This window comes from Leucopleurus acutus, assembly GCF_964270905.1.
Source record: "Leucopleurus acutus genome assembly, chromosome: 2".
Lineage (NCBI taxonomy): Eukaryota > Metazoa > Chordata > Mammalia > Artiodactyla > Delphinidae > Leucopleurus > Leucopleurus acutus.
Genome location: NC_139143.1, coordinates 180,577,754 through 180,602,101, shown reverse-complemented (window position 1 = coordinate 180,602,101; position 24,348 = coordinate 180,577,754). Strand labels below are relative to the sequence as shown.

At 54.5% G+C, this 24,348-nt stretch overlaps 1 protein-coding gene across 1 annotated transcript; it reads left to right on the top strand.

Annotated features, from left to right (window-relative positions):
* Positions 1 to 449: 449 nt before the first annotated feature.
* On the top strand, positions 450 to 22,860 carry PADI6 (peptidyl arginine deiminase 6; the record flags this gene model as incomplete). The annotated part of the gene is made up of 16 exons (XM_082865096.1): positions 450 to 541; positions 1,259 to 1,442; positions 3,150 to 3,222; positions 6,100 to 6,164; positions 6,659 to 6,770; positions 7,577 to 7,702; positions 11,288 to 11,466; positions 11,719 to 11,822; positions 15,785 to 15,896; positions 17,562 to 17,669; positions 17,872 to 18,026; positions 18,737 to 18,893; positions 18,988 to 19,111; positions 20,147 to 20,217; positions 21,331 to 21,492; positions 22,627 to 22,860. 16 exons carry the CDS (start codon positions 450 to 452, stop codon positions 22,858 to 22,860), a joined length of 2,058 nt encoding a protein of 685 aa, XP_082721222.1.
* Between the last annotated feature and the right edge of the window lie 1,488 nt (positions 22,861 to 24,348).

Sequence of the window (24,348 nt, the reverse complement as noted above, 5' to 3'; positions counted from 1 at the left end):
TGCCACGTGCCCCACTCCTGACCACTGCCCCATGCACCCCACTACAGATATTTGCTCCTAACAGCTTCCAGCTGAGTTAAGCCTCCAGCGCCATGGCCAGGTTGACCAGTCCCAGGCACCAGCTTCCCAGAGCCCCTCTTGCTCCCAGCTGGAGGCTGGAGATGTAGGCAGCCAGCCTCAGCCTCCGAGGGTCTGCAGGCACTAGGTGCTTCATAAATTCGTGATGCGCGGACTCTGACCCCAGCTGCTCCTCGGCACCTCCCTTCTTCCCAGCAAACCTGCATGGAGAAAATCAGTTACACTTGGGTAGCTGCTTAACAAGGGGGCGGGCTGGAGAGGCCCTGAGCCCATAAGAGGGCAGGGCGATGGGGGAGCCCCGGGGTCATCCGAGGTCACTGTGTGAGGGCTGCTGAGCAGGTCTGGGGGCGGTCAGCTTGGAGGGCCGTGCCATGTCCTTCCAGAGCACTGTCCATCTGTCCTTGGACAGCCCTGCCCATGCCATTTGTGTGCAGGGCATGGAAATCTACTTGGATGTCAATGGGTGAGGAGCTGGGGGCGGGGCCAGGCTGGCGCCTCGTTGCCCTCCTGAGGCTGCCCTTGGGTTATGCGGGAGTTGGGGGTTACCTCCATTCTCCGTATATTACCCTGTTGTCCTGCCTCATCTCAGGGAGCCTAGTTTGGGTCTTTAAGGGCCCCCCAGTCCTGCTTCTGCCCCTCATGGGCTGTGGGGCCGTTGAAGCAAGAGCCTCGCCCCTTCTTGGTCCCCTTACGTGTGAAATGGGGGTGAGGTTGGCTCCCAGCGCAGCCATGAGGATTGAGTGAGGGAGGCTCCCGTGAGCTGGAGCTTCGGTGGGGAGGTGACTCACGAGTCCATGTCTTCCCCAGGTCACGGCACAGACCTCCGAATGTTTTTCCCCTGTAGGGATCCCTTGTGGCTGAGACAAGTGGCTCTCCCCACCTTGGAAGTCAAGAGTTTATAAATAAGATGTACTGATAGCTTGGTAACTTCTAGAGTGTCAGTGGGAGGATGGGGTCTGGGCTGGAGCTTGTCGGAGGGGGGACATGGGGGTCCTTGGAGCAGGGCATGGTAAGAGTAAGGCTGAAGTTGTGTTAGGACCCCAAAACTGCCCTGACCATAAGTTAGGGTGTCTCAGCACCTGAGAGGCTGGGGGGCACTCCCCTCCACACCAGCTGCACTCTAGGCCGAGAAGGTGAGGCTCTTGTGCCCCAACTTCCATCTCCTTGCTGGGCTACCTAGGTGTGCCCCGCAGCAGTGCGAGTCCTTCACCGTCGATAGCTCTCCGGGAGTCGTGGTCCAAATCTACGGCACAGACCCAGTAAAGATTGGGGAGGAGGCTGCCATGAACTGGTGGCCCCTGTCACATCCCACGAACGTGCTGGTGGGGATGACATCCCCAAGCTCTGCCAACGACAAGGGCAAGGTAGGTCCTGGGGGGAAGATAAGGGGGACTCCCCCGGGAGATGGAGCTAACACGACCCCTGGGGTCTCCCTTCTAACAGCTGACGTTTCCTGAGCTCTGAGTCTATGAGAAATTCAGTGCCAAATGTTTTGCACATCTGACCTTAGTGCTTGCAGCAAACCTGTGAGGTGGGCACTCCGTGACCCCATTTTACAGACGAAGAAACTGAGGCACTGAGTGAGGGAAGTGCTCTGCCCAAGCCAGTAATCAGCTGAACAGGGATGCAAGCTCAAGCATGTCTGTCTCCTCCATGTGTGCTTCTGACCAGGACACCAGCTTCCAAATTAGCTGCTTTTGAAGTCTGGCTTAAAAGGTTTCAGCAGCAGAACTCAAATGGGCTTTTTGGCTAAGACTGATCTCCCAGCCTCTTGATGAACCTCAAGAGCTGTGCTGAGTTCAACGCTGAGCACTAGGTATCATGAGTTGAATTTCCAGAGGCTGGCATTACCTCCTTTTACATAACAAGGAAACAGAGCTAAAGAGACCCCTGTAAACCTAAATAGCATAACTACCGTGGAACAGGTCCGGGATCTAAACCCAAGTCCGTGCCCTTTCCCCTGGGCAGGCTGTCACCCCAACGGAGCCTCTGTGAGGGAGAGGTGCCCTTCCACCTCGTAAAACAGGCTCATCAGAGTCTGAATGGTTCGTGGTGGTTCTGAGTGATTAGAACCACTTGATGCCCAGGCCACACCCTCTGCCAATCAAATCAACCTCTGGGGCTTCACAGCTCCCAGGTGACTCCAATGTGAAGCTGAGGGTGAGAACAGCTGAGGAAGCACTTTCAGGACCAGGGCACTCGTGTTGGCAGAACTTTCTGGAGGGTAGTTAGCAGAGGACTAAGCGGGGCTGACTGAGGGCAGTACACACCCCTCTCTACACTCTGAGCAGGGCAGGCAACTCCCTAACAGGCAGGTGGTACACTTAGGTAAGACTGAGCATCTCACAGATAAGGGTGGAGGCTGTGATGTGGCCCAGCTGAGCCTAGAGGAGCTGAGACGTGTTCTCTGCCCAGGGCTCAGCCTCCAGCACCATCGACAGTGAGATGCTTACTCCTGGCCCCAGCTAATGGCTAGTTCCATGGTTCATGGTGAAGGCCTGTGGTCAAGGCCAGTGGCTGAAAGGCAGGTCTTTGTCTGAAGACTCCTCTGGAAGCAGAGCTTGGTGTGGGGCACAGAAAAGACTGTCCTGCCCCCAGTGTCCTGCTTCCTTCTGGGCAGCTTAACCCATTGGAGGCCCCACATCCTCATGACCCATCTCATGGGGCAACAGGTGGGGTCCCAGGAGGGGCAGGTCGAGTGGGGAGGATGTATCGTGTGACTTAAAGCTTGACCTCTAGAGCTGGACAGCCAAGACTGTAAATTCTATGCCACCCCTTTTTCTGGCTGAATGATTTAGTCCCTCGATCTCTCTGCCCTTGGGGGTAGAGCCCACCTGGATGGGTTGTTGTGAGGCCTCGGTGTGGAAGGGCCTGGAGGGTCACAGCTTGTTATACACGGGGGTTATTACAGTATGGTGACTCTGTACTGGCTCACAGCAAGGCACCGGAAGCTCAGAAACTGTAACTCAAGACCAAGGTCAAACGGCCAGACACAGGTACATGGCTCAGGGTCCTGCTCTGGCCCCCCTGCCCTCTAGTGCTCCCATGGGTGCTGGGTGCTGTCTCCACAGGTTTCGGTCTCCTACTACCAGCACAATGAGGATGTCCCCATGGCCACAGCTGTGCTGTACCTCACGAGCATTGGTGAGTGTCCTCCCAGCCCTGGAGAGGAGGGGTGGGCTTTGCAGAGGCCAGAGGAGCTGAACGGGGCTCTCCTTGTAACGAGATGCCTCCCGTGGGTCACAGATGGATTCACACAGTACCCGTTCCCATGGTCCCTCAAAGCTCACTGCTGACCTCATTCTCTGACCAGAACAGAGGCCATCGGCACCCCATGTGTTCACGTCATCCACCTACCTGTGTCAGGGTCCTACATTCCGCTTCCTCTGTTGCAATGGATGACGTGTCTGGTCCCAAGTTAATCTTAACCATACCAGACTCTTTCCCCTCTCATTCAATAACATTCCTTCAGCAGTTCTTACTGATGTAGGAAGCCACTACCCCTCCTGCCCTCCTCTTTAGATTGTTCCAGAACAAACTATATCTATTCCCTTAATAGGAACAAGTTATTATGCCTATTCTCTTTTTTTTTTTTTTTTTTTTTTTGCGGTACGCGGGCCTTTCACTGTTGTGGCCTCTCCCGCTGCGGAGCACAGGCTCCGGACGCGCAGGCTCAGCGGCCATGGCCCACGCGCCCAGCCGCTCCGCGGCATGTGGGATCTTCCCGGACCGGGGCACAAACCCGTGTCCCCTGCATCGGCAGGCGGACTCTCAACCACTGCGCCACCAGGGAAGCCCTATGCCTATTATCTTAAGGAACCAGCTATAATGTCTGTTCTTAGACCTGATTCTATGTTGTCTTCAAACTCCACTCCCCCACCTCTCTGCATCCTTAGTTTTTCCTCACTTTCCCTTGGACCTGCTCAGACCAGACCCCTACCACCAATGCTGTCCTCATCGAAGCCCTGAACACCTTCTACTGCGCTCAGTTCAGTGGTCTATTCTCTTCCTCTTCCTGGACCTGTCCTCAGTGTTCACGACACTGGTGGTCCTTTCTTGAGCCATTTAGGGACCCTGCACTCGGCTTTGCCCCTCTGCAGCTGGCCTTTCCTTCTCAGATCCCTGTGCTGGATCCTTTGGCCACACCCCCCGACCCCGCCTGTCAGTGTAGTGCTGCCGGGCTCAGGCAGCCGGTCACGTGGCTCTGCACACAGCCCACAAAAACTCGCAAAACTCTCTAGCCCAGCATCGCCCATAAACTTGGGGGGTCTACTCACCAACATAGCTTCCTGAGTGTCTGACCAATGTCTCAAACCTTTTTTTGTAATAACAGGTAACATTTGTTGAATACTTAGAGTGATAGGCAGTTTTCCTATATGTCAAACCAGATCAAATTACCCTAGGAGAGTGTTTCAGAGAAAGCAATATGCAATTTTCAGATCAACATTTCTCCTTTTAATTTTATATATCTATTTTTTTGGCCCTACCCTGCTGGCATGTGGGATCTTAGTTCCCTGACCAGGGATCAAACCGGCGCCCCTGCATGGGAAGCGTGGAGTCTGAACCAAACTTAACACACCCCAAATTGAACTGATTCCCTCTACCCCCAAGTGCCTCTTTCCTAGTAGCCTCCCACATCGTGCTACAAGCTCCATCCTTCCAGCTGGTCAGGCCCAAGCCCTTGGTGTCGCCCTTACTTTTCTCTTAGCCCGTGTTGATCATGAATCTTGTCGGTGTTGCCTTAAGTCTAGCTCGAATCCAGCCACCAGCCACTACCAAAGCTCTCAGCCTGGTCCGAGGCATGGTCATCTCTGCCTGGGTCACCGACAGGTCCCTAGTGCGGTTCCCTCCTCCATCCTTGATCCTCTACAGGTCCAGTCTCAATTCGGCCCCCAGAGAGGCACCTCTCTAAAAGGCTATCAGATAACGTCTCTCCCAATCAAAGCCTCCTACCGCTTGCCCACCCTCAGATTAAAGCTGGCATCACCGTTACCTACACAGCCTACCTCAGCTGGCCCCTACGCTACCTCTAACCCACGGCCTCTTTCTCTTCTTTTGTTCCTCCTGTTCTAGGCACACTGGCCTCTCTGACCCTTGAAGTTCCCACCATGCACTTCCTATTCTAATTGCTTTTACCCCAGATACTAATACGGGTCACTCTCTTGCCTCCTGCAGGTCTCTGTTCACACTTAGAAGACTTTTCTGATCCAAAACTGAGACACCCCCTCCACCCTCTTGTTCCCTGCGGCATTTTCCCATTGGACATAATATGTATTTTACTTATTTCTTCACCCCTTGCCACTGGCGCATGTGTGCGTGAGTACGCCCACATACATCCTAAGATCAAAGGAGACAGGGCCTGTCCTGTGCGCTGCTGTATCCCCAGGACCTAGAACAGTACCTGCTTGGCGACGGGCATCCTTGCCAGGTGCTGAGTGGACAGCAGTAAACGAGGTCTGTTCCCTTGGCCCTGACATTCCAGTTGAGAAATAGCACGCTGAATGTCAAGAGTTATGAACAAAAATACGACCAGGGTGAAGCCCCGCGGTGGTAGCAGGGTGGGGAGTGGTGGAAGGTGGGATGTAAAGACCCAGAAGGAGCCTCTGTGGTGATACTTGGGCAGAAGCCTAGATCCTCCAGCTCTAAAGGGGCTTGGAATCGCCGTGTATGGAGCCCTGGCTGTGTCCTAGGGGGCCAAGAACTCTCCCAGAGGCTGGGGAGGAGGGCCTTCCACGTAGGAATCACCTGGGAAGAAGCCAAGAGGCACAAGTGGCCTCATGACCACAGTGGACTTGTGTTGTGGCCTCCCAGGAGGTTGGGGGAGATACAGGGATACCTGGGCCTCTCCAGCCTTGCTCACGAGACACTGTCTGCCTCTGAGGAAATTTCTTCCAAGCCGGCAGCATGCCCAAAGGCTGGAGGACCCTGATACCAGCCTCAGGCAGCCCTGGGGACTTACCTACAGCTCCAAGGCTGCATCCAGCTGGTCTAGACGGTTGAGGCCTCTCCCTCCTGTTGCAGAGCTCTCCCTGGACGTGGATGTCTACCGCAGTGGGCACTTCGAGACAAATGACAAGCAGGCTAAGGTGAGGCTGCCAGGGATGGGAAGCAGGCCAGGAGCCAGATCTGGCCCACAGACTCCATTTGGCCTTCATAGTGTCAAGCGGCTACAATACAGATCAGCACGGATGACGTCAATTTCTAGCTCTTTCAAAAGATTAGAATGTCTGGTGGCACTAGTCTCCCATCTTAGCCTGGTTGTGTAACCAAGAAGGCCGGAGGGTCAGCTGCCCCCTTCAGATGGGACATGTCTCCTCCAGTTTGCCCAGACCCCTCCTCCCCTGACACTGAGCAAAGGTAGGAAACTGGTAACCCACATCTAGATCTCCGCCTTCCTCTCAGCCCGCTTACCTGATGTTACTGTCCTGTCCCTGTAGGTACTTGAGTGGGCAAAGTCTGATCTAGAGGTCCCTGTCGCCCTGGAGAAAGGCTTGACTCTGCCCCTATGTGGAGTAGCATCTGCAAAGCCAAGGGCTTAACCTGGCTTCTGCCTGAACCAACATTCCTGTCTTCTTTACAGAAAAACTGGGTCTGGGGCCCCAAGGGCTGGGGTGCTATCCTTCTTGTGAACTGCAGCCCTGCTGACGCTCACCAGCTCGTGGACAGGAAGAGCAAGGTGTTCTCTACAGAGGGTGAGAACTGGCCGCTGACCAAGGACCATCACCCACTTTCCTCCCTGGGCTCTGCCTCCCCTGGGGCTTCACTGCTCCACCCCTCAGCAAACCCAGATTCCAGGCTGATGTCCCTGCTCTGGGACCATCAAGTCTCTTTTCAATGGCTTGAAAGCGTGTAACTGGGCAGAAAGGGGCCCCTTGGCAAGAACATGGGCTCTGATGTCAGGGAACAAACAGTTACTTCCTGGCCATGAACTTGAGTATGTTAACTTCCCTGGTCTTGTTTTGCCATCTGTAAAATGGGGATGATAAAACGGACAACACAGGTGGTTGAGAAGACTAAATGAAGACACACAAGGGGTAGGCGAGACCCTTCCTAAAAACACTCTTGTAGCCTGGGGCAGGACCCTGAGTGTCCTAGACAAAGCCCTCTTGGATCTGGTCCTGACTTGTGGTCTGGATGTAGATTCCAGGTCCCAGCAGTAGAATGGGATTTCCTGGTTCACACCAAGGCTGGGGGGGAACGCACGCTGAACTGACCATGCCAGGCCCTGTTCCAGGTGTTTGTGGGGACCATCTACCCCTTACAACTGATGGGGTAGATGCCACCCTCACTCAGAGTGGGCCCCAGCCATGGCAAGTTGCCTGTAGCCATATGTGCAGCAAGTAGCAGAGACAATGATGCAGGCCTAGGCCAGAGCGGGAGGCACAGGGTCCTCGGTGCTCCAGGATACAAGCCCCTCCACCCCGACCCTACTGCTCCCTCCATCCCTGGAGCGCTGGCCCCCAGAAGCCCCTGAATCTTTGCCTTGTCTTTTGCTCAGAAACAAAGAGTCTGTCCCAGATGATACTGAGAGTTCAGGGACCCAGCTGCATTTTAAAGAAATGCCGGGTGGTTCTCCACACCTCCAAGGAAGAGTCGGAGAAGGCAAGAGTCTACCGGCCACAAAGTGAGTGTTTCTCCACATGCCAGGGCCAGTTGTGGCCACACCTGCTCCCGGCAGGGTCCCCGTCAGAAGCCAGCTGGGGACCGAGAGCAACAGGTCAGGGTCTATTACAGCCGGACTTGTGTCCCTGGGATCCTCGGGCTGCCACCTTCACCATGGAGTAAGTCTACGCACGTGGGTGAGTCATTGTACCTCCAAGCCACTTTCCCCAGTGGGGGCGATGATCGTGCCTCTCCTACAGGACTTTCATAGCTGGCTGAAGAGAGGTGAGGTGGGCATTAGATGAAATGGTGGCTATAGCCTTGTATAGATTAGTGTCTTCTCCCAAGTATTCCTGCCAGGCGAATCCATCTGTTTCTTAACCGAGACTTGGCTGTATTAGGTTTTGAGAATTCAGAGGCTGGGAGGCCAGAGTGGCAGCTATGTTAGCACATCCAGCCCAGGTACCACACAGCCCAGGTACCATGTGGCAGGCAGGTGGCATGTCCCTATTCTACAGATGAAAGCAGGGAGGGCTGCTGGCTTAGACAGTGGATGTGCCCAACTCCAGCAAAATACCCTTCAACAGACAAGTCTTTGGATTTCCCTAAACGGGTTCAGTATTCAGTGCCTCTCAATTAAGATTTAACTCTTTGCTACTTTCTTTAAAAGCCAAGTCTAGCCTCAGCTGGGCGACTGGGGAGCATGTGGTTTGCGGTGGGCCACCTCTGTGTCCAGCGTGGGGGAGCGTGCCGCAGCTCCCTCCTTGCCCACGCTCGGGGGCCTCAGCTCCGAGGCGGCTGTTCCCTCTCTTCTGCAGACCTAGGTCACAGCTGGATTGGAAGTGACCTGGGACTAGCAGAAAAGGCAGCCCAGGTTGTATGTGGTCCTTTGACATATGGGCTAGAAATGAGCCTTAGAAACTGTGGCTCTAGGCCTGGTTCAGGCCATGAGGGCTGTTCTGGTCCTATGAAGCCCACTATGTCCAGGCAGCTCTGAGGTGGGCTGGGCTGGATGGGCCTTGGACCCTGCTCAGGAGGCCAGGGATGTGTGTACCCGCCCAAGATGCCATACTTCAAGCTACCTACCTGCCTTTTAAAGTCTTCAAAAATTTAGGGCAGGGCAACACAGCACTCTGTGTTAACATATCCTCCAGGTGAAGCTGGGTTGAGCTGAAGTTGGAGAGCCATAGTCTAAAAGATAGAGCAAAGGAATTTAAGAAATTTCTGGAGAAATTGAAAGCCAGAGCATAAGGTTCGAGGAAAGAAAGGAAAACACTTGCATGAAAGCAGTGATCAAATATGATCAGCGCGGTTGAGTGACTAAGATGCCCAGATCAGTGGGAAAGTTGGTTTTCAAAGTTGGTCATTAGTGACCTTGATAAGAATAGTGGGGATAAAAAGAACAGTGGGGATAAACAAGAGTAGGGAGTTCCCTGGAGGTCCAGTGGCTAGGACTCAGCACTTTCACTGCGGTGGCCCAGCTTCAATCCCTGAGGGAACTAAGATCCCACAAGTTGCGCAGTGCAGCCAGAAAAAAAGAGTAAAATGGGCAGGCACAGCGAACATAGACCACGGAAGGAGTCTGCCATAAAGGGAAGTATGTGGCGGTAATAACTGGGTGGGGCATGAGGTGGGGGTGGGGAACAGTGTCTGAAGATGGTAGAACACAGCATATCCATGTGCAGATGGGACCCATCCAACAGAGGTGGTGAAATAGATTCAGGAGAAAATTATAGGAATGGATACACAGTACTCAGAATATGGGAAGAGGGAGAGTTAATGGCCACAAAATAGTGTTTCCAAGTACAGCGGAGGCCCCCTCTGAGGTTTGATCATATCCTAAAAGATCTTTTAGGAAAGATCTAAAAAGATCTAGAAAGTGTGGCTTTCTCCAGCTGCTTGAATGCCAGGGTTGAGGTCTTGGTGTGGGAGCTGACTGCGTGTGCAGGGTAGTGGGTCAGGTAATGGGTCTTGGAACGTGAGGAGGGTGCAAAGGGGAGTGAGGGTGGAGGGTGGGAATCGGCTGTGCAGAAAGGTTTGGGGCTGGGAGCTGGGATGAGACTGTAGATGAGCTGGAAAGACTGAAAGAAGAGACGCCGCATCTGTCTTGGAGGTGGAATCCGAGCCATGAGCCTTGACATTGGCGTCTAAGATGATGCAGAACTCAAGTTCATTGAAATAAGGTCACAGAAGCGGACTGGATGGTCTGGTCTATGGTGTAAATGATACCCAGCAGCCTAGTGGTGGAGACAAGCCAGTTCTAGAACAATCCACGGAGGATGGAAAGGGTGGTAGTCAGGTACAGCGAGGAAGGGGGCAGGTGGCATTATCTGATAGCATGTCCCTCAAAGGGACAGGATTCTTGAGGAATGAAGAGATGGTCTAGAAGTACCATTGAAGATCAAAGGGCACCTGCCCTACCTCTAAGCCCAGGGGCACAGAGAAGGTAGAAGAAAGGAGCACAGTTCAAGGGAGAGTTTCCTCTGTGCCCCGGGGCTCCTGCTCTAGAAGGATAAGGATATTACCTGCCCTCAAAGCCTAGGGCAGATGGACAGACAGCCGAGTTCCAAGCAGGGGCTTGGGGAGTGCAGGTGGTGAGAGCTCAGGTAAGCTGAGCGACGGCAGAAAGGGCCTTCTGGGTAAAGGTAACTGTTGTGGCTGGGCCTCCTGGCCCCCTTTGCTGTATGGTGGGGGTGATCGTTACAGCACCTGCCCCAAAGGATGGTGAGGCCGCAAGTGAGTCCGAGCCCCGACCCCAGCTGCCGGCGTGTAGTAAGTCCACAAGAAACGTTAACTGTGCCTAAGCGCAAGCGACTAGATACGAGAGAAGGCCCCCAGCAGCTGGAGGGAGACCAGGTGGTGGGCAGTCACTGTCCAGCCCCACAGCACGCCAAGCACGCCTCTTGCGAACCCTGGGCGGGGGCCCTGCAGGGACGCAAGGGGTGGTCATCTGGTCTCGCCCCCTCAAGGTCCGGCTCAGGGCAAGCGAGGAAGCCTCCAGGCAGACTAGAAGCAGGAGGCCGCATAGGTACATCCCCAGCGCTGGGGCTGTCCAGCTGGCCCTGCCACACGCTAAGGCCAAGCCTGCAGCCAGCACCCCTAGCCCTTGCGACGAGGTTCTTCTGCAGAACCGCCTGGAGCCAGTCTGCGAGGCGAGCCACAGCCCCACTCGGGTGATCACTGTGTTGCAACCCAGAGCAAGAGGCCGGTGAAGCAGGCCAGGGCCCCAGCTTGTGTCGGACCTTTTGGGTGAGGCTTCCAAGCCTATCTCTGTACAGCTTCTCATCTTGAAGACTTACGATATTCTCCCCAAGGTTGGCCAAAGTGTAGAACCACCATGAGCCTTCACCTCTCGAAGGCAGGTGTTTTTATCTGAGTCCCGGCTCCCGACAGGTCTTTGAAGAGTGAGCAACTGGCCCCCGTTTGTGAACAAACACCTGCTGTCCACTAAGCCCTAAACACCAGGAATCTAGGGGCCGAAAAGCCATCTTGGCCCCAGCTCTCCTGGGACTCCCGGCCCGACTTCTGACCTGAGGAACGTGCCACTGGGTGTGGTGATGGGCACCAGGCTCCTTCAGCAGCCGGTCTGTCCTTCTCTCCTTCCTAGAAGACGACTCTAGCACCTTCGAGCTGGTGCTGGGGCCTGACCAGCACACCTACAACTTGGCCCCCGTCGAGGATGACTTGGAGGAAACCTTCTACGTTGAAGCCTTAGAGTTCCCATCCGCCAGCTTCTCGGGCTTGATTTCCTACTCGGCCTCCCTGGTGGAAGAGTCTCAAGACCTGGTACATCCCCGGGTAGAAGAGCGGCCCTCAGAGCAGGGACTGTGGGGGAAGGGAGACCTGTCACAGCTGGGCAGAAAATGGGAGCACGGTGGGTGGAGCTAGGGTGTCATGTCACCTTTGGGTAAGAGCCCTGTAGAGGACAGGTAAGGGCCTGGAGGTGGGCTGGACTGAGCAGCTGGAGGCCCGGTGGGGGGAGGGGGAGAAGGTGGACGGGGAACCAGGTCACCAGCAGCACCTCGTCTCACATCGCAGTCGATTCCAGAGACCGTGGTGTACAAAGACACCGTGGTGTTCCGGGTAGCTCCTTGCGTCTTTGTCTCCAGCACCCAGATGCCTCTAGAGGTATACCTGTGCAGGTAAGAAACCCTCCGGCTGCCTGGGCCGGGTCGTTTCTATAACTGGCTGGCTCTCCTGTCTGTCGGCGGGGTGGGTAAAGATGATTAGACTTCTCACCAGGAATGTGAAATCCTTCCACCTGAGGCAGCCACCCAACGCTTGTTTGGATACTTACAAGGCTAGGGCTGGAGCCGTGACCACGGCAGTCCCCCTCTGGTCTTAAGGGGAGACAGACAAACAGCATGGCTTCAGGTAGGATCCAGGGCTATAAAGCCAGGTAAAAGGATGGAGGGGTAAGGATGAGATCGTTATAGGGACAGCAGGGAAGCCTGCAGAACCAGGAGAGAGCAGGCAGGAGGAGGGGGAGGGGCGACAGGGCAAGGTGAGCAGGGCCACAGCGTATTAGGGCGTAGCCTCCGGGACTGTAACGGACTCCCAGACAGTGGTTTAAAGTCAACTTTCTCCCACCTAGACGCCCACAGTGGCAGCCAGGGGCCCTGGTTCCTTTCAGGCTGTGATAATGCTTTCCCCTGGGGCGGCAGCTTCATCTTTATGATGGAGGCTGAGCACAGGCACTTCTGAGGCCCGGCCCCTAGGAAAGGGGAAGAGCCAAAGTCCAGGCAAAGCCACCCATTTGTCGCTGCTGGAGTCTGGAAGGCTCCTGAATTGCTCTGCTCACGTGCCAATGGCCTGAAGAGGCGCAGGCCATACCTAACGGCAGGGAGGCCAGGAACGATCTCTAGCTATGCGGCTGGAGGAGGGGAGAAAAGACTCTGGCAGGTAAAACCCGTGGGAAACCATCCAGGGTTCTGCACAACCACCCCAGCCACGTGGAAAACCAGAGGTACAAATAAAAGGAACCAGTTCAGCCATTGTGATCACGTGGGCCAGACGCAGCCATGGCTCGGGCCGGGGCGGTGGGAGCGCAGTGGTTAGATTCAGGATTGCTTGGAAGGTAGGCTCCCCCGCCCCCAAGTTAGCTGAGGGATGGGATGCAAAGAAACAGGAGTGTCCCCTGGGTTTGGGGTATGCAACGAGATGAATGGTGGTGCCCCTGCCTGGGGCGGGGGGGGGGGATCAATTCGTGCTTTGGCTCTAGAGACATAAAGCTAGAGACACCCGTTAAGTTTCTAAGTGTCTGGAGCTCAAGGGAAGGTCCGGCAGCTGGAGATGGGAGGGCCCTGGCACGTTGCCGGTATTCAGAGCCGCAGGCCTAGCTGAGTTCAGAGGAGGAGGGAATATATTGGGAAGATGCCTGAGAAGTGAGCTCTAGAGCCGTCGAACCCTCGGCTCCAGACAAGAACCTAGCAAAGGAGCCTGAGAAGGAAGAAGTTCAGATGAAAACCGGGAGAGCGGAGACCCAGAGGTGAGGGGAGGGTGATACCTGGTAAGAGGCCAACCATGGGAAATTCCGAGGAGAATAAAGTGCCCACTGGGTTTGGCAAGATGGAGGCCACTGTGCAGAGCGTGATCCTGAGTGGTGGGTTTGAAAGTGCGGTGGGGTCACAATTGTGGCGAAGGAATGAATGGGAGGGGAGTACTCTGCAAAACGCCAGAGAAGTGGTCTGAAGGGGATTTGGGGAAAGGGAAGGCTGTTTCTTAAGGGAAGCAAAGAATAATGCTAATGAATGTGATCCAGCAGAGAAGGGGGAAACTTGGTGGGGAAAAAGCCAACAGGTCACATTGGCCTTAATAGGTAGGACAGCTCACCCACTTTGCAGGAGCAAATTGACTAGAGGAACTGTTAGTGGTAGGATGCTGCCTGGTGCTAAGGACCTGTTGAAGTTGCCAACTTAGAGAACCGTCACTGTGGTTTTTCTCCAACTATTTTTGGTAACGAGCTCTAGGGAAGAAGAAATGTAGAACTGAATGTAAGCAGGGTTGTAGTTTTGCCAGGCAGATAAGGCCAAGGGGAAGGATAAGGGTATAATTACTATGATGCATCACAGACTCAAAGTTAGATAAGGAGAAAAGAAAAGACACGGGGTGATGGGAATAAAAGCAGTTGAGGGCCAGGCATCACAGTGATATCAAGCTGCTGGCCCAGGGACCAAAGTGAGCAGGGAAGATGGAGGTGATGGAACTGGACAGTTGATCTTGGAGGTGGTGAGACCATTAGGATGGGAGGGTAGAAATAAGACCTTGTCAAGTCAAGGATCTGAAGAGGTCACGGTGGCCTGGCTGTAGCACCTCATGGCAAGGAGTACGTCCATCCCTCCTCCAGACTCAGTGGAGGGAAAGAAGAAAAATAGCTCTTCCACGGGAGGGCTGCTAGGAAGTTGGGTCCACAGAGGAATGCCAGGCTTCAGAATGAGAAGGCAAAAGGGGAGAGCTCGAGGGATTTTGCTGGCAACTGATGTCCAGGTATAGGATCTTTCTTGTCTTTTGTATCTGAAGACAGAAGTTCACTCACAGGAGGCATCTACTGAGACTCTGATCTTCTAAGACTCTCCCATAAGGGTGGTATTCAGGCACGGCTTGATCCAGCTTTGCCACAGATGGTGTACAAGACTGGGGCTACACTTCCTCCCCCAGCACACATCTCAGACTGTTTCAGACCTCATCAGGCTGGCCAGTTCCCTGCAGTCTTGCCTGTGTAGAATCGAAAAATAGGTTCTTTGGAACAGTAGCATGGAATAGCAATTCAAGCTTCGGACCTGGATTAGAATCCAAATTTTTTACACTTCCCAATGGTGACCTTGCTGGCATTCAACTCATGAGGACCTGTTGGTAAAATGGGTGGTCTCAACGCCAGCCCCAAACGTCACTGTTTCTCTCCAACAAGGAATGGATGTGCACTGTGGACCTGTAAGCCTGGTGCTATACCTGATGGCACTAAGACCTCAGGGCTCAAGACCCACCCCTGCCAACCATATGAATATGACAACCTTGCTGGCCATCTCAAGGGGGCACTAGGCTTCTTGGCTTCTCGGGAGAAAAGTACAGCCCCCTTGCGGCGAGAGGAGTCAGCCCTCTGGGTAGATCAAGGCAGGAGAGCCTGGGGGCATTTCCTAGATCACTGGGGCAGGGAGTAGAATGTGACCGCAGACTAGGGACAAGCAGGGTCTTAGGACACGAGAGCGGAGACTGACACTAGTAATTTTTAAAAATTTTTTATTGGAGTATAGTTGATCTACAATTTTGTGTTAGTTTTAGGTGTACAGCAAAGTGATTCAGTTATACATATATCCATTCTTTTCTAGATTCTTTTCCCATATAGGTTATTACAGAATGTTGAATAGAGTTCTCTGTGCTATACAGTAGGTCTTCATTAGTTATCTATTTTATTTATAGTAACATGTATATGTCAATCCCAATTTATCCCTCCTCCCCTTTCCCCCTGGTAACCATAAGTTTGTTTTCTACAACTGTTGACTCTACTTCTGTTTTGTAAATAAGCTCATCTGTACCCTTTTTTTTTGAGTCCACATATAAGCGATATCACATGATATTTGTCTTTCTGTGCCTGACTTACTTCACTCAGTATGACAATCTCTAGGTCCATCCATGTTGCTGCAAATGGCATTATTTCATTCTTTTTATGGCTGAGTAATATTCCATTGTATATATGTACCACATCTCCTTTAACCATTCGTCTGCTGATGGACTTTTAGGTTGCTTCCATGACCTGGCTATTGTAAATAGTGCTGCTGTGAACATTGGGGTGCATGTATCTTTTTGAATTATGATCATAATTGTGACCCATAATCATGGGTCATGTGGTAGTTCCATTTTTAGCTTTTTAAGGAGACACTAGCAATTCTTGACCTGACTTTGCCATGAGCTAAACCAAGTGATTCCGGGCAAGGCACACCCTGAGCTTACCAATTGGTGCTCCATGAAGTGGGGGGACAGCAGCTCTGTTTACCTCACGGGCAGGGGCATCATCTCTCCTGACCAGGAGGAGGTTCCCCCTTCCCCTGTGACAGAGAAAAGAAGACCCTTGGAGGCCTTCCTAGAGCCGGCTTATTTCCCGTGGCAGAGAGCTGCAGGTCCAGGGCTTCGTGAACACAGTGATGGAGCTAAGCGAGAGGAGTAACATCCAGGTGGCATCTGTCTACGAGGACCCCAACCGCCTGGGCAGGTGGCTCCAGGTAACCCCCCACCTGTGGGGGAGGGGTGGGGGAGACACCATGTGCGGCACATACAACAAACTTCACCAGCTTCTGTTCAGCCTTCCAGCAGAGCTAAGACTAACCAGGGGCGGCTTTGTTCTTAGGAGGTCAGTGGTGGCTGAGATGAAATGACTTGCCCAAGTCCTAGCCACTAAGGGGTAACGCTTAGAGTCCCACCTCCTCCCATTCCAAAACGTACGCATTGGAGACCACAGAACACCTAACCCTAAGGCCCAGGTGTCTGAGGGGCTGATGCCTCCAGCTACAGGCTGGCAGGCCCGGGGCACTGCCCCAGGGTCCAGCTTGACCCTGGCTGAGCAGGAAGTGTCGAGCCCAGTCTTTTGAGGTCTGGTCTGTAGTCACAAATGACGAGGACCTAAGTAGTAGCTATGAAGGAGAAAGGGGCCGACTTCTGCCCTTGATCTTGCCGTGATAGAACTCTAAGTACCAAGAAAGCAAGAAAATGATATGATCTAGTGAGTTACTAGATTTACCTCGGCGCTTTGCGTGGTCAGGAATGTCTTTAAACGTGGGAAGCAAGGAGCTGGCCGTGCAAAGATTGGGGTTGGGGGTGGACTAGAAGTAGGAGCCCTTCAGGCATAGAAACAGCCGACTGAAGATCTACCACGTGAGGAACAGAAAAGCTGGTGTGGCCAGATCAGAGTGAACTACCGTCAGAGGTAGGTAAGAGCGAAATTATCTATCGGGGACCTTTTACACAAAGGTAAGGAAGAGAAGAAACCAATCCCAAGCAAGACGAGGGGAATTCCCTGGCAGTCCAGTGGTTAAGACTCTGTGCTCTCACCACCAACGGCCCGGGTTCGATCCCTGACTGGGGAACTAAAAGCCCGCGAGCTGCGCTGGTGCAGCAAAAACAAAACCAAACAAGATGACGTTGAATGGTATGAATCAGGGGAGTTGAACGTTCTGAATTAGGTTTTTTTGTTTTTGTTTTTGTTTTTTTGCGGTACGCGGGCCTCTCACTGTTGTGGCCTCTCCCGTTGCGGAGCACAGGCTCCCGATGCTCAGGCTCAGCGGCCACGGCTCACGGGCCCAGCCGCTCCGCGGCATGTGGGATCTTCCCGGACCGGGGCACGAACCCGCGTCCCCGGCATCGGCAGGCGGACTCTCAACCACTGCGCCACCAGGGAAGCCCCTGACTTAGGTTTTAAAAAGACCCTCTGGCTGAGAAATAGAGCGCCAGCCTTAGGAAGGGGCAGGAATAGAAGAGATGCTGGTTGGAGGGCCTGACAGTCACATGGGGAAGAGGTGGTCTTCCCCAGGTGGCTTCCCCTGAATAGTACCAGAGAGGAGTCCACTCGGAACATATTTGGGAAATAAAGCCAACAAGGCTTGTTCGTGGATTCGGTGCAGGGGACGAGTGGAGGAAGAATCTTAGGTGACTCATCAGGTTTTAAACCTGATGAACAGAAGGACAGGCCAGGGAAAATCCCCAAGAAGCGGGGGATGCCTGCGCAGGGTTTTGAGGGCTGAGCAGGAGGTGGCAGGAAGAAGGGGGTTTCCCTGTACCTGCTCTCTGGAGGCGGCCCGTGTACAGGGAGCACTTGTGGCTGGAAAACTGGATGCGGGAAAGCAGCTGATGGAGCGAGAGAAACTCACAACTTGTTTCCCTGTGTCCTCCAGGATGAGATGGCCTTCTGCTACACCCAGGCTCCCCGCAAGACTATTTCCTTGGTCCTCGACACCCCTCGGCTCCCCAAGCTCGACGATTTCCCCATGAAATACTCACTGGTGGGGGCTCGGTTTGACTGATCTGAACTTGGTCCAACCTCTCAGGCCTGGCGCCTGCTGGAAGTGATGGGTGCCAGGGGAGAGGGCCCAGGTGGCCTCTGGGGGAAGAGGGTGTGGGAATCTCCTGAGTCTGGAATGGGGTAAGACTGAGGCTTAACGCCTGTCCCTCCTAACACCCTGCCCCTGCTGGGTCTCCTTCCAGAGCCCTGGGGTTGGCTACATGACCCAACGCACCCAGGACCATACGGTGGCCAGCATAGATTCCATTGGGAACCTGATGGTGTCCCCACCTGTCAAGGCCCAAGGGAAAGAATACCCTCTAGGCAGGATCCTCATTGGCAGCAGCTTTTACCCCAGGTGAGGCAAGAGGACAGGTAGTGGCCAGATGCCTTAAAACCAAAGGGAGGGACTCCTGTAGTTCACCTGGACCCACCTGATTCCCAGAGGACTCAGCAGGTCATCTGCTCTGGACCTTAAACCGTCAAGTCAGGACCTCTGAGTCTTTGATTCATGTAGGAGACTAGAGGTAGAAGAAGCAGACAAGCCACTCATTGAGTGGTGATTCCAGGGTTTAAATTGAAGCATGCTAAATTTGGTTGGCCTATTGACCCAACATGATGTTGCTGCCACAAGATGTGTGGCTAGATTTCTCGGTGGCCGCTCATCTAAGTCCAGGAAATACTTGTGTCCCAGGGTTCAGTCTTTATCCAGAATCCATTGGCTCAGTCCTGAGTTGAGCCAGAGTAAAGGATTCTTTTTAAAATTTCTATGGAAGTATAGTTGACTTACAATGTGGTGTTAATTTCTGCTGTACAAAGTGACTCAATTATACTTGTATACATATTCTTTTTCATAGTCTTTTCCATTATGATTTCTCACAAGGTATTGAATATAGTTCCCTGTGCTCTACAGTGGTAAGGGATCCTTCATAACCACCCCACGCCCCTATGGACCAGCCAATGGGTAGAGCGGCCAGTTACCTGAAGGTAGCCTGGCACTCCCCGAGTTGTTGGCAGCCCACCTGGGCCATGCCAGCTCACGGGCTGTTCTTTCCGTCTTCCCTTTAGCAAGGACTGCCGGAACCTGAGCAAGACCCTCCGGGACTTCCTCTACGCCCAGCAGGTCCAGGCCCCAGTGGAACTCTTCTCCGACTGGCTGATGACTGGCCATGCCTATGAGTTCATGTGCTTCATCCCTGCCCAGTACAAGGTGGAGGACAAAAAGGTCTGTGCTGGGGGCTGGAGAGGATGTCTCCCACCCTCTTTCAGAGACTTGGGGAAGGGAAGCTAGAATCTGACCCTAGTTCTTTGATTCCCAGGACTTCTGGCTGCTCCTGGCCAGCCCCAGCTCCTGCTACAAACTGTTCAAGGAGAAACAGAAGGAGGGCTATGGAGACGCACGTCTGTTTGAAGGGATTAGAAAAGATCAGCTCCTTTCTAATGGTAAGGGGACCCCCCCCCCCGCCGCCTCCGCAATAGAGGGCAGCTCCTCGGTCCCAGATGTCCTTTCTAGAGAACCATTTCTACTTGGTTCCTCCTGATAGAAAAGGATGCTAGGGAAGCATAAAAGCATGAAATGTACCATATTAGAACATCTTGTTCTCTTTCAGGGTAATTCTGGTGGTACTAGGACAGGACAGGCAGATCAGCCAGGAATTCTGGGGTGGCTGAGAGGCTGCCAGGATATATGCAAAGGGGAACTTAACACGTGGACGGCTCCACGCGGTGGGGGACAGACCAGATGCTACCAACACTGGTGTCTGGATGTCTTCGGGGAAGGTTGGGTTAAGTACCTGGGTGTTGGGACTTCAGGGTCTCCTGGTCACCCTGCAGGAAGACGTAAGTGGACAAGCAGAGATTATGGGGCCTGGTGCCACAGCAGTTCTGTTCTAAACCTTCTGGAAACCTAGAAAGGGAGTGTGGGGGAGGGGGTGAAGTTCTCGATGCGTGGCCTGAGGACCACCAGCTTCACTATCACCTGGGAGCTTGTGAGAAATGCAGAATTTCAGATCAAATTTTGAGGTGGGGCCCAGGATCTCATGGTTCTAGGAGGGCTTATGGAAGGCGACCTTGAGTATGAGCCACCTGTCACACACCAAAGACCTTGTGTTATCCCAGCTGATGGCCAAGTGGGGCAACTGAGGAGCAAAGTTAAATAACCCGGGCAAGATCATACGCGGCAGGCAGCCAGGCTGCCCGCCTCAGACCCGATCCCAGGCTCCTCCCCTCCGACCCGGGACCGAGCGGCCAGTTGTGGCAGTGGAAGTCCTCCTGCGCTTTCATGGACCCTGCTGAGTCCCCACATGGGACGTTTGACCTAGAATGGGTCCCTGGAGGCCAGTCAGGCCACCCACCGTCGTCACTGGCCAGAGAATATACCCAGTCATCTGTGCCCAGGACTGGAGTCTGCCCAGCCCTGGACCACATGGCCCGCCCCCCTGGCCCACAGGCCTGCCCGCCCTCTCCTCCTTTCTACAGGGAGGGAGGCCAATACCATCAATCAACTTCTGGCTGATGAAAACATGAGGAAGCAGAACGCCTATGTGGAGGTAGGGGCCCAGGATTGGGGACCTTCTCCAAAAGGCAGGGGGAGGCAGGGATCGCTTTGGCAACGGGTCCCTAACTGAGCAATAACTATGACCAAGCATCACACACGATACCTTACTCTCATCCTCAAAATAACCCTATGAAGTAAACCCACCTTGTCTATGAGGATAGCAAGGCTCAGAAGAAAGCCACCAGCCTGCGCCGATGACCTGGGGAACCAGGTTTGAACCCCAAGTCACCTAGTGTTGGACCCGAAGACAGTGCTGTAGCTCAACCTCCCGACAGAAGACCTCCCCGACCCTGGCTTCTCTAGGAAGCTCTGGGCACCAGGGAACACACCAGGGCCTTCTCAACACTTCTGGATGAAGCGGCCCTTCAGCTCAGCGTCAGAATCACCCAGCACCTCAGGTCCCTTAAAATGTGAATCACAGGCTGTGAGAAGCAGATTTTCCAGAAATTAAATACCTTCTAGCGGGGAAGCCACGGCCTGGAGAAAGGACGATGACAGGCCCAAGGTCACCCGTCAGCACAAAATCGCTTGGTCCGCTGAGTCCTTATGGCTCCCGGCCAAGGCAAGCTCTGTGCCCTGACCTTTGCTGAAACAGGGGAGGCCTCCGGGCACAGCAGGGTGGGAAGCAGCCAGGTGGGGGTCCAAACAGCATCTCTGAGCCCTGGTGACATGCACCGTGGGTGTGAGGTCATGAGCCCTATGTCAAGACCTAGGAGATGCTCAGGCATTGGGTATTAGCTGGTCTGGGCAGGGAAGTGCCCCGGGAGTCCACTGCTGGTGTCCCTTCCTAAGGATGGGAGCAAGTGCCTGGCTTTGAGGACCTATTCTTGCCCTTGCCCAGGTCCCCCACTCTGGCCAGGACTGAGGGCTAAGGGGCCCCATGCTACTGCAGAATTAGGACTAGGGGCTGCCCTGGCGCTGATGAGCTGAGGGATCCCGGCCTCTCGAGACCAGGCCTTTGCTCTGAGCCCCGACTTCAGAGCGCCGGCCCCCCGCCCTGCATGGCTCCCCGCCTGCAGTCAGTGCCGAGGAGATGCAGCTGCTTCAGGCTGGCAGCCGGTACCCGACAAACTCGCTGCCCTCCCGGCCCTTTCCCGCCCCGCAGAAGTGCATCGACCTGAACCGCAGTATCCTGAAAAGGGAGCTGGGCCTGGAGGAGCAGGACATCATCGACATCCCGCAGCTCTTCTGCCTGGAGCATATCGCCAACATCCCCTCCAGTGAGCAGACCGAGAAACTCTACGCAAGGCCCTACTTCCCTGACCTGGTGAGGGGCGCAGGGTGCTGGCTGGGTGTCCCCGGGCTGGGGCTGGGGGCAGTCTGGCCGACTCTGGCCAGTCTCTTGACAGACACGGTGCTAGACTACGGAGGCGGGGCCCAGCAGACAGTGGCGCCTGAGAGGAAGAGAGGTGAAAGCCCTTCTCTCCCCCAGTTAGAGAAGACCCCTCCAGGGAGCAGGTGGGCGGGGGCCCAGGCTGGACGACTTGCCAAACAGGGACCAACTTCAAGGGCCCACCTCACAGATGGGGACGCTGGGCTCCCCCAGAGTGGAGGGAGTAAAGCTGTCTGCTGGCCATGAGACCATGGGCTCAGCTTCCTGTCCATGTATCTGAGCAGCACCCTATTTAGAACAGGAATTGGGAATTTGGGGGTGTGGGTATATGCAAGACCCCTGCTAAGGCCAAGCCTTCCAACCGTGGCCTACATCTGACCTTTCTCTCACCACTGTGCCCCATCACGTAGGTGCTTAGAATGAATTGAGACACTTGGGCTCATCAATTCCTTAAACACTTGCAGGCCTCTTCTCTGAGCCCCAGGGACACAGGCCCTGCATGCAATCGCACGGGGTTCTTTTTACAAGACCAGTGAGGTCCTCTGGGCATGCAGTAGGAGGCTACATAGGCCCTGGGAGTAGGGAGGTATGGGTAATGGTGGGAGAAGCTGCTTCTGAGGAAGAGATGCTAGAATTAAGACGTGAAAAATGGACAGAAGTCCAATGGCAAAGCCAGGCGTAGAGAGCATTCCAGTAGAGGTAGGCAAGATTATGGCACAAACAAGACTAGAAGGCCAGGACAAGAGAAATGCAGTAGAGGACGCAACAGGGAAGTTGGCAGACCTCAGCTGGGCAAGATTTTGGTTTTGCTATTGAGAAATATATCAGGAGTCATTGGAGGGTTAAGCAGAGTGGGATGGAGTTTGCTCGGATGGATTGGCGATGTCTGTCTGAGCACAGGCTTGGAGAAGGGGTACCCTGTGCTTGTCTTTCCTGGTCTAGCCCAGCCACAGAGGCAGCTGGGTTTTCCCTTGCAATAAGCCCAGTGGCCTTCCTTCCTTAGAAGAGGGACAGGGGCCTTTCTTCCACGGCTCTGACCCCTGTTCATCCTAACTGCCTCTCTGACAGCTGCAGATGATCGTGATGGGCCAGAACCTGGGTATCCCCAAGCCTTTTGGGCCCCAGATCAATGGTACCTGCTGCCTGGAGGAAAAGATCCGCCAGTTGCTAGAGCCCCTGGGATTCCAGTGCACCTTCATTAATGACTTTGACTGCTACCTGACTGAAATCGGAGACTTCTGCTCCTGTGCCAACATCCGCCGGGTGCCCTTTGCCTTCAAATGGTGGAGGATGGTGCCCTAGACCCATCTTAGCGCTGCCAGCCCTGCCCCAGCATGAATGGCCCACTATCACCACTCAACAGTGTCTGACCCTTGCCCTGCTCAGGGGCCTGGAGTCAGGGTACTACACCCCTTACTCACCCTGTCCACCCCCGTCCCTCAGCATTCAGTGGGGTGGCAATACTGGCAGCTTGAGCCCCTTGGAAAAAGATGGAAAATGGTCACTGAGAAGTTACTGAATGTCCATTAAAGCTCTAGTCGTTCTCACTGCATTTTGGCCACGGCCTCCTCATTTCAGGGCAGGGGGTAATGGCTAAGGATGGAAAGCGGAGCAGCTGGGACACCTGTGGTCAGGCTGTCCCACTGGGAGGGGCAGGAGACCAGGCTACCATGGAGTTGCTGTCCCTCGTCTTCAAGGTCTTTGCGTGTAGTGGGAAGTGGTTGGGCTCCGATCACGCAAATTCTTCTCCAGTTCAAGCATCTGATGAGCTGGACGTAGGTGCTTGAGCTGAACGTGACAGACTCTAGGCTTGGGGAAGGGAGAGGACTCCCCCTCGGCCTGGCAGGAGCTGCAGGAGGCCAGGCCCGAAGAAGAGTGACCCCCGTGCCTTGTGGACAGCGGGCATCAGCAGGGAGAGGCTCTAGTCTCCTTGGTCAGCAGGTATAAGACTCTGAAGGCCAAGCTGCGACAGGCAGGCCTGCATGGACCCTTGTTAAGCCCGAAGTGTCCAGGGGAGAGGAAACGAACACCCACTCTAGGACCCAAAGCTGCCTATTGCCCCTAATCAATCATCTCTGCCCACCCCTACGTTTATGGCACAAAAATGCCATGAAGTCAAATGATCCTGAGGTTTAACCGCAGCTACTCCCACCCTGCCCCTCCTCCTGCCGACGGGGAGCTCCAAGCAGTCCAGGTGCGTGGAACGGGGCAGTGCCTATGGGAGGGCTGATCTGATGACATAAAGCAGCCGGCATCCCAGAGGCTCCACAAACTGGACCGGTGTCGGCATGCTGGTGGCTGGTGACCTGGAGCAAAGGCTGTCAACCTGGGTAGAACAGAGAAGGCCTGGGGCCTCTGAACCCACGACTGGCTGCTTGGTGCCCCCCGGTGGGCAGCTCGCCACACTGCCAGTAAGGGGCCAGCACGGCCTGGAAGGGGCACATTTGTGACCAGCGCTGAAGTGACAACAGGGCTCCCTTACGAGGAGTGGGTGGAGGAGGGTGGGGAAGGCACACGTTGTACAGCCCTCTTCAGGCACTTTCCGCGTCTCCTCCTCTCAAAGCCCCAGGAATATGACACGCGATGAATATGAAAAACTCCACGTTTTGAGTTGGGCCAATGGGCTGCTGAAGCCTCCCTGAGGGTCACACATTTCCAGGAACAGAGCTGGGAGCTCCACTCACCTCCCAACCCCAGCAGGGCTCAAGCCTAGAAGCTAAAACGACGCGCTTCCCTGGGGCCCAGAGTGGGAGCCCGGGCCGGGGCAGGAAGGGCTCACGCAAGAAGCCG